Here is a 14,586-nt window from a genome sequence, read left to right on the forward strand (position 1 = left end):
CACTGTGACGTCAATGAAATGCGCGCGATCGTCATTTGACTATGCCGTTCCCATGTAAACATGGCCTGGTGGAGTCTCTGCTGTTTGATGACATTTATCCGGCTAAGTTCTTTTGCAAGCTGCACGGCCCACCCATTGTTCTGAGCGGGAAACTTTTACATGGCCTGGAAACTGTGCAGCACTTGATGAACAGTAAACCGCGTGCGAACAGTTTATTAACACCAGGCCAGCCATGCAGCAGGGAAAGCTGAAGTGTAAGAACCTCCATGAGTACATGAGGAGTCTCAGCCCGGCCATCCTCGACAAGCTGTACAATCACCCGGCCACCTGCCTGGCCGTCTTCAGGGAACTGCCGGAGCTGGCTCGGAACTACGTGATGCGACTGCTGTTCCTGGATCAGCCCTTGCCCCAGGCTGGCATCGCCTCCTGGGTAAAGAAGGATAGCCAACGAGACCACAACGACTGCATGAGCATCCTGACGGGCCTACAACTCTGGCATTCCCAGCAACTTCCCGGTGGGCTCCAGGGCCTGATCCTCAATCCAATCTTCAAAGAGAACCTGCGCATTGCACTGCTCGGCAGGGGTAAAGTGTGGGCAGATGACACAAGCCAACTGGGACCAGACAAGCACGCTCGAGACATCCCCTCCCTGGACAAGTACACTATGGAATGGTGGGAGGTCATTCTACACTTCATGGTGGGCTCTCCCAGTGCAGCGGTCAGTCAGGACCTGGCTCAGCTCCTCATTCAGGCCAGACTCATGAAGAGTGAAAGGATGGAGGCTCCATGCATCACATCCGCAGCATTCCAGTTCCTCCTGCTTGATATCTCGTCCCAGCTCTGGTACTTCATGTTGCAGTACCTCCAAACAGCCGAGTCCAGAAAGATGGACCTGGTTGAGATCCTGTCCTTCGTGTTCCAGCTCAGTTTCTCCATGCTGGGCACGGATTACTCCGTGGAAGGGATGAGTGACTCCCTGCTGACCTTCCTGCAGCATCTGCGGGAATTTGGGCTTGTCTTCCAGAGAAAGTTTAAATCCCAGGGGTTTTATCCCACACGGCTGGCCATTAACCTGGCATTGGGTGTATCAGGCAGCGCGATTGACGTGCGTTGTCAGGGCTATATCGTCGTGGAGACCAACTACAGGATCTATGCCTACACTGACTCTGAGCTTCAGCTGGCTGTCATTGTGCTCTTCTCCGAGATGCTTTACCGATTCCCCAACCTGCTGTTTGCCCAACTGACCCGAGAGAGTGTGCAGCAGTCCATCGCCAACGGCATCACTGCCGAGCAGATCATCGACTTCCTGCGGATGAGAGCACACCCCATCATGCTCGAAGAGAACCCGATGCTTCCTCCGATGATCACCGACCAGATCCAACTGTGGAAGATGGAGAGAGACTGTCTGCGATTCATGGAAGGTGTGCTCTACAAGCAGTTCCTCTCCCAAGTGGACTTCGAGCTGCTCCGGAACTACTCTCGAGACCTGGGCATCCTGGTGTGGGAAAACCCGAGCAAGAGGCTAATGGTGGTGACTCCCGAGGGTCATCCCGACGTGAAGCGCATCTGGAAGAGGTAGAAGCATAACTGAAGGGCTGGTGAAGGGTGACAGGGTGTGACCTCCCCCTTCCTCCCCACTCCCCCCAATGTGGGCGGTTGGCTTGGTTGGGGGCCAGAGGCTGCAGCTACCAACAACCCCAACCCCCCTTTGCTCAAGCACTGCGGGGCAGAAAGATCCACCCAAAACGGATGGCTGAACAACATGAATCCCCAGGACAGGTGAGAGAACTGTGCCACAGCAGATCACCAGCCCTTCAGGAGACAGAAAGGACTGACCCCACCTCCCCCCGCCCCCCGCCACCCCTGGGAACCACTACGCTGTTTCTGTGTGTTTTGTATTTTCCTAATAAAATATTAAAGAGGAAAAAAAATTCAATCAGGCTCAGAAAGCACAGCCTGCCTTTGACAAAGCCACGCTTGACTATTCCTAATCACATTATGCCCTCCAAATGTTCATAAATCCTACCTCTCAGGATCTTCTCCATCAACTTAACAACCACTGAAGTAAGACTCACTGGTCTATAATTTCCTGGGTTACCTCTACTCCCTTTCTTGAATAAGGGAACAATATCCGCAACCCTCCAATCCTCCGGAACCTCTCCCGGCCCCATTGATGATTCAAAGATCATCGCCAGAGGCTCAGCAATCTCATCCCTCACCTCCCACCATAGACTGGAGTACACCTCGTCTGGTCTCATCTTATTACATAAGACAAGGGGAACTTTGTATATCTTAAGTAAATTTTAGGAGTAATTTTGATTGCCATCAGACAAGAAATTTGTCTTTAAATTGCAAACACTTCATTTCTCTACAATGAGATTTTTCTTTCACAGGATTTCGCCTCCAATGGGAACTTATCTAAATTTGTTGAAAGGGTAGTGGTACAGCGATCACAGAAGGGGAGGGTTACAAACTTAAACGACAAGCAGCAATTTGGATAAGGATAAACAGTGTGAGACAGAATGGAACAGATGGTGCCTCGGTAAGTAGCATCAATTCAAGAAAAGAATGGTAATTAAAGCTATAATACCTGAATACACAAAGCATTAATTAAAATATTGATAAACTAACAACCCAATTAGAAGTAAATGAGAACAGAGACATGTCTGTATGATGACCAGAGCTGTAAATATATATTAGAAGGAACCTAGAAAGTATATATTAGAAAGAACAGGAAAAAAGGACATGGAAGAGTGAGAACAGCTGATAATAAAGAAAGAAATTAGGACCGTTGTAGAGGATAATTTTGTGAAGAAGAATGAGAAGTAGAACCACTATGGATGGTAAGATGTAAGATGAGTCACAACTACTGGTTGATGTAGTTTATAGGAAAACTAACAGCAGAAATGTAATTTAAGAAAACCTTATTTTAGATTAGATTAGATTCAACTTTATTGTCGTTGGGCCGAGTACAGATACAAAGCCAATCAAATGCAGTTAGCATCTGACCAGAAATGCAAAGAATAGTGTTATTTACAAAATAACTGCGAATAAAAAGTAAGTGCTACAGCACACAAATATAAAAGTACTGAGACAGTACAATATGGGGGCAATACTGCTTAGCGCTGTGATGAGAGGTTCGGCAGGGTCACAGCCTCAGGGAAGAAGCTCTTCCTGTGCCTGCTGGTGCGGGAGCGGAGGCTCCTGTAGCGCCTACCAGATGGGAGGAGAGTAGAAAGACCATCGTTAGGGTGAGATGCATCCTTGATAATGCTTTTCACCCTGCCCATGCAGCGTTTATGGTAGATGTTCTCAATGGTGGGCAACTGGGTGCCGATAATCCGCTGGGCAGTTTTCACCACACGCTGGAGTGCTTTGCGGTCTGATACGGGACAATTGCCATACCACACTGAGATGCAGTTGGTGAGTATGCTCTCAATGGTACAGCGGTAAAAGACCGTCAGTATCCTGGAACAGGGGTGAGCTCTTTTGATGCTCTGCAGGAAATAGAGTATATTCTTCAACAGAGTGAAATAGACAGCCAATGTTTTGGTCTGTGAAGAAAGCACGCCAGTGCCTTTATTTCCTCAGGACTCTGTGGGGTTGCACTATGTTTTTGAAAACCTTGGCAAACTTCTACAGATGTGTGATGGAAAGTGTGCTGGCTGGCTGCATTACGGGAACACGAATGCCTTTGAACGGAAAATCCTACAAAGGGTAATAGATTCAGCCCAGCCCATCACAGGTAAAACCCTCCCAAACTTTGAGCACATCTACATGAAATGTTGCCATAGAAAAGCAGCATCCATCATCAAAGATCCTCACCACCCAGGCCATGTTCTTTTCTTGCTACTGCCACCAGGTGGAAGATACAGTGCCTCAGGACTCACACCACCAGGATCAAGAATAGTTACTACCCCTCAACCATCAGGCTCTTGAACAGAAGAGAATAGGGCACTGGTAAGGCCTCACCTTGAGTATTGTGAACAGTTTTGGGCCCCTCATCTTAAGAAAGATGTGCTGGCATTGGAGAGGGTCCAGTGGAGGTTCACAAGGATGATAACAGGAATGAAAGGGTTATCATATGAGGAACGTTTGATGGCTCTGGGTCTGTTCTCGCTGGAATTCAGGAGGATGCAGTGTGATCTCATTGAAACCTTTTGAATTTTGAAGGATCAAGAACGAGTAGATGTGGAAAGGATGTTTCCCATGGTGGGAGAGTCGAGGACAAGAGGACACATCCTCAGGATAGGGGGGGGGGCGCCTTTTCAAAACAGAGATGAGGAGAAACTTCTTTAGCCAAAGGGTGGCGAATTTGTGGAATTTGTTGCCACATGCAGCTGTGGAGACCAGGTGGTTGGGTGTATTTAAGGCAGAGATTGATGGGTTCTTGATTGGACATGGCATCAAAGGTTACGGGGAGAAGGCCGGGAACTGGGGTTGAGGAGGAGATAGAAAAAAGGATCTGCTATGATTAAATGGCGGAGCAGACTTGATGGGCCAGATGGCCTAATTCTGCTGCTATGTCTTATGGTCTTATGATCTAACTACACTCACTTAAGGGGCCTGTTATATTGTTATATTATGCTCATTATTTATTGTTCTTTATTTATATCTGCATTTGGACAGTTTGCTTACAGTTAATAGTTCCCAATGTTTATAGTTTACGATTACAGTTCTACAGATTTGCAAAGTATGCCCACAGAAAAAGATTCTCAGAGTTGTATGTGGTGACATGTATGTACTCTGAAAATAAATTATACTTTGAATTTTGAACCTTATGAGCTTTGAAAACATTAGCTCTTTATTCCTCTCCATAGATGCTGCCTGACCTGCTGTGTTCCTCCAGCATTTTGTGTCTTTTACTCTGGATTACCAGCAACTGTAGAATCTCTTGTGTTCATAATAATCTTCAAAAAAGGCTCGTCTTATCAAAGGATGAATTTACAGATTAGTTTTCTGTAACAATTAATCTCAAATTAATGGAGCATGCTCTATTTGACAAAGTATCACATAATCCATCATCATCATTACATGCTGTGTTGTATGATGTGGGTGATCATGGTCTTTGACTATAATTGTTCTTGGCAATTTTTTTTCTACAGAAGTGGTTTGCCATTGCCTTCTTCCGGACAGTATCTTTACAAGATGGCTGAGCTCAGCCATTATCAATACTCTTCAGAGCTTGTCTGCCTGGATTCAGTGGTCGCATAACCAAGACTTGGGATGGGTGGGCTAAGTAGGTTCTAGACCATGCCCAAGGGTGACTTGTAGGTTAACAGAGGGAAGGAGTGCCTTACACCGCCTTTGCTAGAGACATATCTCCTCCCCACCACCCAAATCACATAATTAGAAAGAAATAGTTCATAATCTCAAAATAAGAGGTCCGCTGTATTGTCCGGATCCTCGGTTGCATAAGGAAAATCAATGATACCTTCCATTCAAAGAGCGCCGAGTAGATTTCATTTCTCCTTGACAGAAAGCAACAGGTGGAGCAAGCATTTGGCTTCATTAGAATTTCCAACTCTACCACGGTGCAGCACACCATTGACTCTTTTTGCACTGCTTTGTGACTCAGAGGTGAATAGTAATGGAAAGAGATTCCATTTCCTGAAAAATCAGCTTCTGTGTCACCACGTGTCATATTATCCAAGACCATGCCTGATCTCCTAGCAACAGGTTACAGGGCCTTCATTTTCCAAAAGACCCTTGTCGCTAGGCAAAAGGTGACCACAGAGTGACTGGGCCGTTGTGAAGAGTTGCTCTTTACTGCTAGCTCTATGACAAACAATTGTGGAGCAGGGATGAGCGAGAATGCAAACTGCAGCTGATCAAATCTGTCTTTGAATAGCTCATTGGACTGCAATACAAATAGATATAACCTCATATTCTCAGACCTAGAACTGATTCTGTTCCTCTCACTGCCAGAGATCACAGGATGTACTTCACCACAATGCAAACAGGAAAACAGATAGAAAATTAAGATTTCAAAGTACTTTTAATAAACAAAGTAAACTGAGCTGTATAGAAATGTCACTAGTCACATTTGAGGATTCCCTTAGTCTCTGATTTCTATGAGCCTGTTCTAGTATTCCCACACATTGCCTGACCACTGGTTGGAACATGTCTTATTAAAAACAGCAGATGGCCTTGAAGGACAATGCTGAGCTGCTCTCTCCTTAAATAACCTGTCTTAAGTAAGCACCTTCCATGCATGAATGGCAGCAGCCCAGGCAACATGGTTGATCAGCAACTCCAAGGAGACAGGGAGAATGGCGACAGTGGGATCCTGAGTGCTTTCATCCTGTGCGGATACAGCAGACTCGTATTCCATGGATACGCTATCCTGATCAGGGTAGTGCATCCTACTAAAGGTCAGATCCCTGGAATGTAATCACCTTTTGGACACAGACAACCAGAAACATGATTTCAGCATTTGGAACTTGCAAGTGCCCATTGTTGAGTAGATTATCCCTGTAATCAAAAGTAGGATAGCAGCCATCAGCTGGCTCAGGTTTGACTCCACGGGGACCCCAGTGCATATTTCCACCACTTCTGCACTGGAAAGGACGGCATTCAAGTTCTGCACAAATCCCCATGCAAAATTTGTAGTGGCTGCTGTCTGCTCCTGGCAATTGCAACAGAGCTTTCTCACAGGCCTACCACAGCAGCAGGCATTTGCTTATGCAAATACTTTAACCTTCTTTTAAATTAATCTTCTTTTGTGATAGTGAAGGGTAGCCAGTAATTCAAATTAACAGGCAAAGGTATTTTATTGAACAAGTAACTTACGTTGTGCAATGAAGCATTTCCTCTAATGTCTTGCTCAATATATACATGCAGTCTCTGTAAGTTTCTGTACAGAATTGTATCATATTGGCATAACAAGTCACAGTTCCTGAAGTGATACGGACCAACATTATAATTTACATGTTAATCATTTGATTATTGGTGGGACTGCAATATAAGCAAAAAGGTTGCCTCATTTTCTACATATCATTTGATTCTGGAGTAATTATTGTTACTTGAAGCTCTTTATAATACAATATATGTAAACATGCTATGTAAATGCATATTTTTATGATTAAACCTCACCTGCTTACCTCCTTTAGCACAGCTAGGGAGCTAAATGTTACCCATTATTCTGAGTGCATTGTATATTTGCAAAAACCTGGAACACAAAGTCCAAAAGAATATATATTTTTTCCAAAACATTTGACAACAAGGGAACCGCATTGAAAATTCTGACTGTTCTCCCTGTGGCATATTTAATTTTTTAAAATATAAAACATTCTAGAAGTATTCCATGGTAATACTCCACTGGAAGCATGAGCAACATTTTTGACAAAATATTTCTTTTGTTAAAAGTACATGTTCTGATGCATAATTCAGAGGAATCTATGAATACAAGTTCTCCCTAGATATTTCAGACCTATAGCTTTCCTTCAACAAAACATATAAATATTTTCCAAACCCTTATTTTGAGGATTGTATCTCTGCTTGGTATTGCAAAATAAATGTAGACTAACAGCAGTATATTGGAGGTGATGGATTGTTGTTGATGCATTGGATGTGGCACAGTTACGCTGGCCAGCGCCAATCTCGTCTGGTAATGGCGGACAAAAGTCCTGGCTACATGACAAGGGTGAAAGAATCCTAGCACCATTCAGCAACTGTACTATTATATCCTAACAGCCAGATTAAGAATCTGGCATAAAATCTCCTTTGCCAGAGAAGCAGTGCACAAAAAGTTAATAACTTATAATTTATACTTGCATTTTGTTGTTTAATAATTGCTATTAAAGATCTGGAAGTAATTGCTTTCAATCTGAACTAATATTCACCAGAAAATTAATTAATCGAACATTATCTTGTATTTGCGAGATCTTGTAATGTACAGAATTTGCCTAAATAACAAAGCTGATAGGGTTCAAAAATAATTATGTGCTTTGCTTTCAATCATTTGTCAAGGACATCACAAAGTGATATAAGACATCATATTTTCAAGTATCATTTGATTTTGGGATCATGGGGTTCAAGTCCATAGCTCTTTAAAAATATATAAGGTGGCACAGAAGACAAATAGTATGCCTGCCTTCACTGGACAGGACAGGAGGTATAAGAATAAGGAAATCATGTTGCAGCTACATAGAACTTTGGTTTGGCTGCATGGACTGTTGTATGTATTTCTGGTTGCCCCACTATAGAAAGGATGAACAATGATTTTCAGAAAGCTAATGACCAAGGACTTCATTATGGCCACACAACTTAATTGACAGGAAATGATCCAATCACCTCCATTTTGGTGTTGTCCTTGTGTTCTTAAAGCAGTATAAGGCCTATGTTGATACTTCATTCAGCCTGTTGACATCAGAAAGTGGAACCTCCAAGCCTTGGTGTGACTGAACAGTAGTGCATATTTGATTGCCAAAATTACAACGATGCCAGGAGCAATCATCTTTACTTATGCACTGCAGCATCTTAAGTTGAGAGCAGATGTATGAAGAAAAGCAGAATTCCACAAGTTGGTATCCAATTTGAACAGGTCCAGTTTCAGATGTGCAACTCTCTGACTTAACAATTGAATTGAAGTGAATGTATGAAACCATTTTGCAGCGATTCAGTCAGAACACATCACCGCAGATCCTCCCACCCACGCTAACCTGTCCTCAAAATGGAGGGCCAAGTGATGCAACACACCATGCCCAGTAGTAGTCTTTCAAAGTGGACTTGTTACTAGACAGCAGCTAGGCTCTGGCAATCAGGTACTGAGGCTAACCCAGAATCTCCTAGTGGTCTTTGGACAGAAACATTTTAAAAATTCCAAATAAAATTAAAGAATTCTACGCATTGCAGAATTATTTACCAGTTTAAAAATAACTTTTAAAACTCCTTAAAGTTCAAGTGATTGATTTAAAGGATTATGAGAAAGACCAGTAAGTAAACCACTTAGCTGCATTTACCCTTTTGCTCAGGGCCATTGACCAGATTAAATGACACAAGCAAACCTAATGCAGAGTGCTGGGCTGGCTTCTCCAGCAAGTTAAATCAGAATCAGAATCAGCTTTATCATCACCAACACATCATGTGGAATGCATTGTTTTGTTGCTGCACTACATTAAAAAAATCACAAAATAAATAAATACATGCATAGATACAAAGTTCAAATGTGAAGCAACCTTGTTTGGCAACGGATGGTAACATTCCTGTTCAGGCAGACAGATGTGGACTAAGTTATACTGCTTGTCTAGTCTTAGTGGAGGAGGTTGCAGATGGCCTGGGAGAATGATTGTTAGAGAAGGCTGTTAAAAGAAGCGAGGGAGGAAATAACAGAGGCTCTGACCAACATTTTTCAATCCTCCCCAGTTCCAGGAATGGTGCCAGAGGATTAGAAGACTGCTAACCCTGTGTTATTCTATTAAAAGGGAGGAAGGGATAAACTGTAATTACAGGTCTGTTAGTTTAACTCAGGAAGTGGGGAAGTATCACGTCGATTCTGAGGGCTAGTATAAACCTTCACTTAAATGTGCACAGATTAATCAGAAAACGCCAGCATGGATCTGTTACAGGAAGATATGTGTAACTAGTTTGATAGAGTTTGTTGATTAGGTGACAAAGGGTATCATGAAGGACAATTTGTAAAGTTGTAAGTTAGTTTATTGCTGTCACAATGTACCAAATTACAGTAAAATCTGTCCTTTTAGATCAAACATGAGGAAATCTGCAGATGCTGGAATTTCAAGCAACACACATCAAAGTTGCTGGTGAACGCAGCAGGCCAGACAGCATCTCTAGGAAGAGGTACAGTCGACATTTCGGGCCGAGACCCTTCTTCAGGACTAACTGAAAGAAGAGATTTTAGATCAATTCATTACGCTGGAGCATTGAGGTAGTATAAAGTAAAGCAGTAACAGAGCGCTGGATAGCGTGCAGCAGCTACAGAGAAAGTCAAGTGCAGGTAAATAGTAAGGTGAAAAGGTCACAAGTTAGATTGTGAGGTCAAAAGTCCATCTTATCATAACAGGAGAAAATCTGCAGATGCTGGAAATCAAAGCAACACACACATAATGCTGGAGGAACCCATATCTCAGAAAGGATGTGTTGGCATTGGAGAGAGTCCAGAGGACGTTCACAAGGATGATTCTGGGAATGAAGGGGTTAACATATGAAGAGTATTTGGCAGCTTTGGGCCTGTACTCACTGGAATTTAGAAGAATGCAGGGGGATCTCTCTGAAACCTACCGAATGTTGAAAGGACTAGATAGGATGGATATGAACAGGATGTTTCCTATGGTGGGCATATCCAGAACTAGACGACACAGTCTCAAAATTGAAGGGTGATTCTTTAGAACAGAGGTAAGGAGGAATTTTTTTGCCAGAGAGTAGTAAATCTGTGGAATGCTCTGCCTCAGACAGCTGTGGAGGCCAAGTTGTGCATATATTTAAAGCAGAAATTGATCATTTCCTGGTCGGTCAAGGCATCAAAGGATATGGCAAGAAGGCAGGTGTATGGTGTTGAGTGGGATCCAGGATCAGCCATAATGGAATGGCAGAGCAATCCTCCCCTTGATGGGCTGAATGGCCTAATTCTGCTCCTGTGTCTTATGGTCTAACTCAGCAGGCAAGGCAGCATCTATGGAAAAGTGGAAACAGATGATGTTTCAGGCTGAGACCCTTCTTCAGGACTAGTGCTGCCTGGATGTTCTGGATCCTCGCAAAGCTTCAGTTTGTGACCCTGGCGAGAAAGCGGGTCCACAGGGCCGCACAAGGCCACAGCCCGAAGGCACCATCTTCCAAGCCACGCCTGGAGATATGGAAAACGCTGCTGATCGGCGAGCTCCAGGAATGGGAGCACGCTGTTGTGAAAAACCGCAGTATGAGTGCAGCTATAGATCACGGGCTCTGGCAGCACCCCAGCTACCTTGAAAATGACAAAAAAGGGGGGCATTAGAAGAAGAAGAATTTAAACTGGTCCGCTGATGGGCTGGGAGAAGTAGCCCTCTGGCATCATACTTAGCTCTGCTCCCTGTATATCTCAGGGTTGTGTACTGCATATACTGATAATAAATGTACTTTGAAACTTTGAAGCTATAGAGGGAAATAAACAGTCAACATCTTGGGTCGCGATCCTTCATAAGGGGTGGAAAATAAGGGGGGTTGGCAGAAGCCAAATAAGAAGGCAGGGAGGGGCAGGAGTATAATATGGTAAGTAATAGGTGAGACCAGGTGAGAAGGATGGTGAATGGGTGGGGGAGGGGTGATGATGTGAGAAGATGGGATGTGATAGGTGGAAGAGGTAAAGTGCTGAAGAAGGAATAATCTGATAGGAGAGGACGCTGGGCCAAGGAAGGAGGAAGGTAATCAAAGGGAGGTGATGGGCGTGTCATGAGGGTGGGGGAGGAAAAGGGAAGGAGCAAGGGGGCTAACAGAATGGTGAGAAACAAAAAAGGTGGATGGGAATAGAAGAGTGGGGAGTGGTTGCTAGAAGATAGGGGAATTGAGGATCATGCCGTCAGGTTAAGAACTATCCTGGCAGAATATGAGGTGTTGCTCCTCCAACTTGCATTTGGCCTCATCGTGGTAGTAGAAGAAGCCGTGAGGAGGCACTGTAAACTCAGCTCCATCTACCTGCCTTTTCCCCATAACCCTTAATTCCTCTACTGTGTAAAAATTTATCTAACTGTATCTTAAATATATTTAGTGAAGAAGTCTCAACTGCTTCCCTGGGCAGAGAATTCCACAGATTCACCACTCTCTGGAAAAAATAGTTTCTCCTCATCTCTGTCCTAAATCTTCTCCCCTGAAACTTGAGGCAGTGGCCCCTAGTATTCTCACCTACCAACAGAAATAACTTTCCTACTTCTATCTTATCTATCCTTTTCAAAATTTTGTATGTTTCTATAAGATCCCCTCTCATTATTCTGAATTCCAGAGACTATAATCCCAGGCGACTCAATCTCTCCTCATAGGCTAACCCCTTCATCCCTGGAATCAACCTGGTGAACCTCCTCTGCACTGCCTCCAAAGCCAGTATATCCTTCCTCAAGTATGGAGACCAGAACTGCACACAGTACTCCAGGTGCGGCCTCACCAGTATCCTATATTTTTGCAGCATGACCTCCCTGCTCTTGAATTCAATCCCTCTAGCAATGAAGGCCAACAATCTATTGCCGTCTTAATAACCTGTTGTACCTTCAAGCCAACTTTTTGCAATTCATGAACAAGCACTCCCTTGTCCCTCTGCACAACAGCATGCTGCAATCTTTCACCATTTAAATAATAATCTGGTCTTCTATTATTCCTTCCAAAGTGGATGATCTCACATTTACCAACGTTGTATTCCATCTACCAGACCTTGGCCCACTCACTTAACCTATCTATATCCCTCTGCAGACTCTCCACATCCTCTGTACAATTTGCTTTTCCACTCAGTTTAGTGTCAACAGCAAATTTTGCTACACTACACTCAGTCCCCCCTTCCAAATCATCAATGTAAATGGTAAACAGCTGCGGGCCCAGCACCGACCCCTGCGGCACCCCACTCACCACCGACTGCCAACCGGAGAAACACCCATTTACACTAACTCTCTGCCTACTACCGGTTAACCAATCCACTATTCATGCCAATACACTTCCTCCGACTCCATGCATCTGTATCTTATTTATGAGTCTCTTGTGCGGCACCTTATCGAACGACTTCTGGAAATTCAAGTATACGACGTCCACCTGTTCCCCTCCATCCACTGCACTCATCATGTCCTCAAAGAACTCCAGTAAGTTTGTCAAACAGGACCTGCCCTTTCTGAATCCATGCTGCGTCTGTCTAATGGAACTACTCCTTTCTAAATGTTTTGCTATTTTTTTCCTTAATGACAGTTTCAAGCATTTTCCTGACTACAGATGTTAAGCTAACTGGCCTACAGTTGACCATCTTTTGCCTACATCCTTTTTTAAAAAGTGGTGTGACACTTGCTGTCTTCCAATCCGAGCAGAACATGTCATTGCAATTTCTTTGGGTGATGTGGTTGTGATAATTGAAGCATATGAAGATAGTGAGATATGGGTCAGAGATTGCATCACCACAAGGATAAGATGGAGTACATGAATATTATACAGGAGTCTGATTGATTATTGATGAGGGAGCAACAAGAATTGGGTAAATTGAGCAGTGTCTGAAGCTACTTGTGCAACTAACTAGATAAGGCACCCACTGATGCTTACCACAAATCAGGTTTAAGTTCAAGTTCAAGTTTAATTGTCATTCAAGTCATTCACATTTATACAGCTAAATGAAACTACGGTTCTCTGGTTCCAAGGAACAAAACACAGTTCATACAGTTAACACAAGCCCACAGCACATGTAGTTGCAAAAGCAGGTACAGTCATAGATAATATTAGCACAAGTTCCTGAGTGGCATGCCTGAAAGATTGATGGTGCATGGGATGTTGTCCTGGAGCCGCGTTTCTGCAAGAACAAGTATGCAGCAGTTCTTCATCTCGCACTGGTTCAGCAGAGGAAGGCAAAGCAGCTTGTCTCATGCTGGGTCAACTGCAGTCAATCTAGTTTGTTTTGTAGTGGGTGAACACTGGATTCCAATGCACCCACTGTTCCCCTGTTCTCTCCCACACCGCCCCTGACATTTCCTTCCCTGGCTGGCTATAACAGGCATGAGGGCCTGGTCTGCTCAACAACCGAGGCCAAGCAGATCCCTCACTGTCTCACCAATGAGCCAATGAACCAGATCTGCAGTATTTCATATGCCATAGAGAGATAGTGTCTATAGACAGCCAAGAAACAGGCCCTTCAGCCCATCTTGTCCATGCCTTGTCCAACAGGATCTTCAAATAAAAGAAAAACATTTAAGACTCACATGTGCATATTTGCTCGACCTGGAGAGGCCACTGTGACCAAGTGTGCTGCCATCTTATGGGAGCTACTTTCAAGTTTGTTCATCTTTGCTCAGGTTTGCTGCATGTTCTGACCTGCAAGAAATAATTAGCCCTGGAGAACATTTCTTGTTGTCATGGCTTGGTATGGCAACTGCTCTGCCTGTGGCCACAAGAAAATGCACAGACAGAGCGTAGCACATCACAGAAACCAGCCTTCCCTCCATAGACTCCATTTGCACTTCTCACTGCCTCGGTAAATCAGCTAACCAGACATTCTCTCTTTCTCCCCTCCCGTTGTGCAGAAGATACAAAAGCCAGGAAGTATATACATCCAAGCTTATGGGTAGTTTCTATTCTGCTGTTATGAGACCCTAGTACGATAAGATGGACTTTCAGCCTCACAATGTGCTTTGCTTATGGCCTTGCATCATATTGTTTGCCCGTAGTGCCCTTTCTCTGTAACTTGAACGCGTTATGGACACATATCACTATAGCATAGTACAAACCTTCAGCCTCAGGTGTTGTGCTGACCTCTTAACCCACTCTAAGATCAATCTAATGCTTCACTCCTGCATGGTCCTTTATTTTAGAACATAGAACATAGAATAGTACAGCACATTACAGGCCCTTCGGCCCACAATGTTGTGCCGACCCTCAAACCCTGCCTCCCATATAAGCCCCCACCTTAAATTCCTC

General features: G+C 43.9%; 1 protein-coding gene across 1 annotated transcript; it reads left to right on the plus strand.

Moving 5' to 3' along the window:
- The first annotated feature begins 232 nt into the window (after positions 1–232).
- On the plus strand, positions 233–1,579 carry LOC134347504 (general transcription factor IIH subunit 4-like). Its single transcript, XM_063049839.1, has one exon. The coding sequence runs from the start codon at positions 233–235 to the stop codon at positions 1,577–1,579; it is 1,347 nt and encodes a 448-aa protein (XP_062905909.1).
- Positions 1,580–14,586: the final 13,007 nt, after the last annotated feature.

Source organism: Mobula hypostoma, chromosome 6 (assembly GCF_963921235.1).
Source record: "Mobula hypostoma chromosome 6, sMobHyp1.1, whole genome shotgun sequence".
Taxonomy (NCBI): Eukaryota; Metazoa; Chordata; class Chondrichthyes; order Myliobatiformes; family Myliobatidae; genus Mobula; species Mobula hypostoma.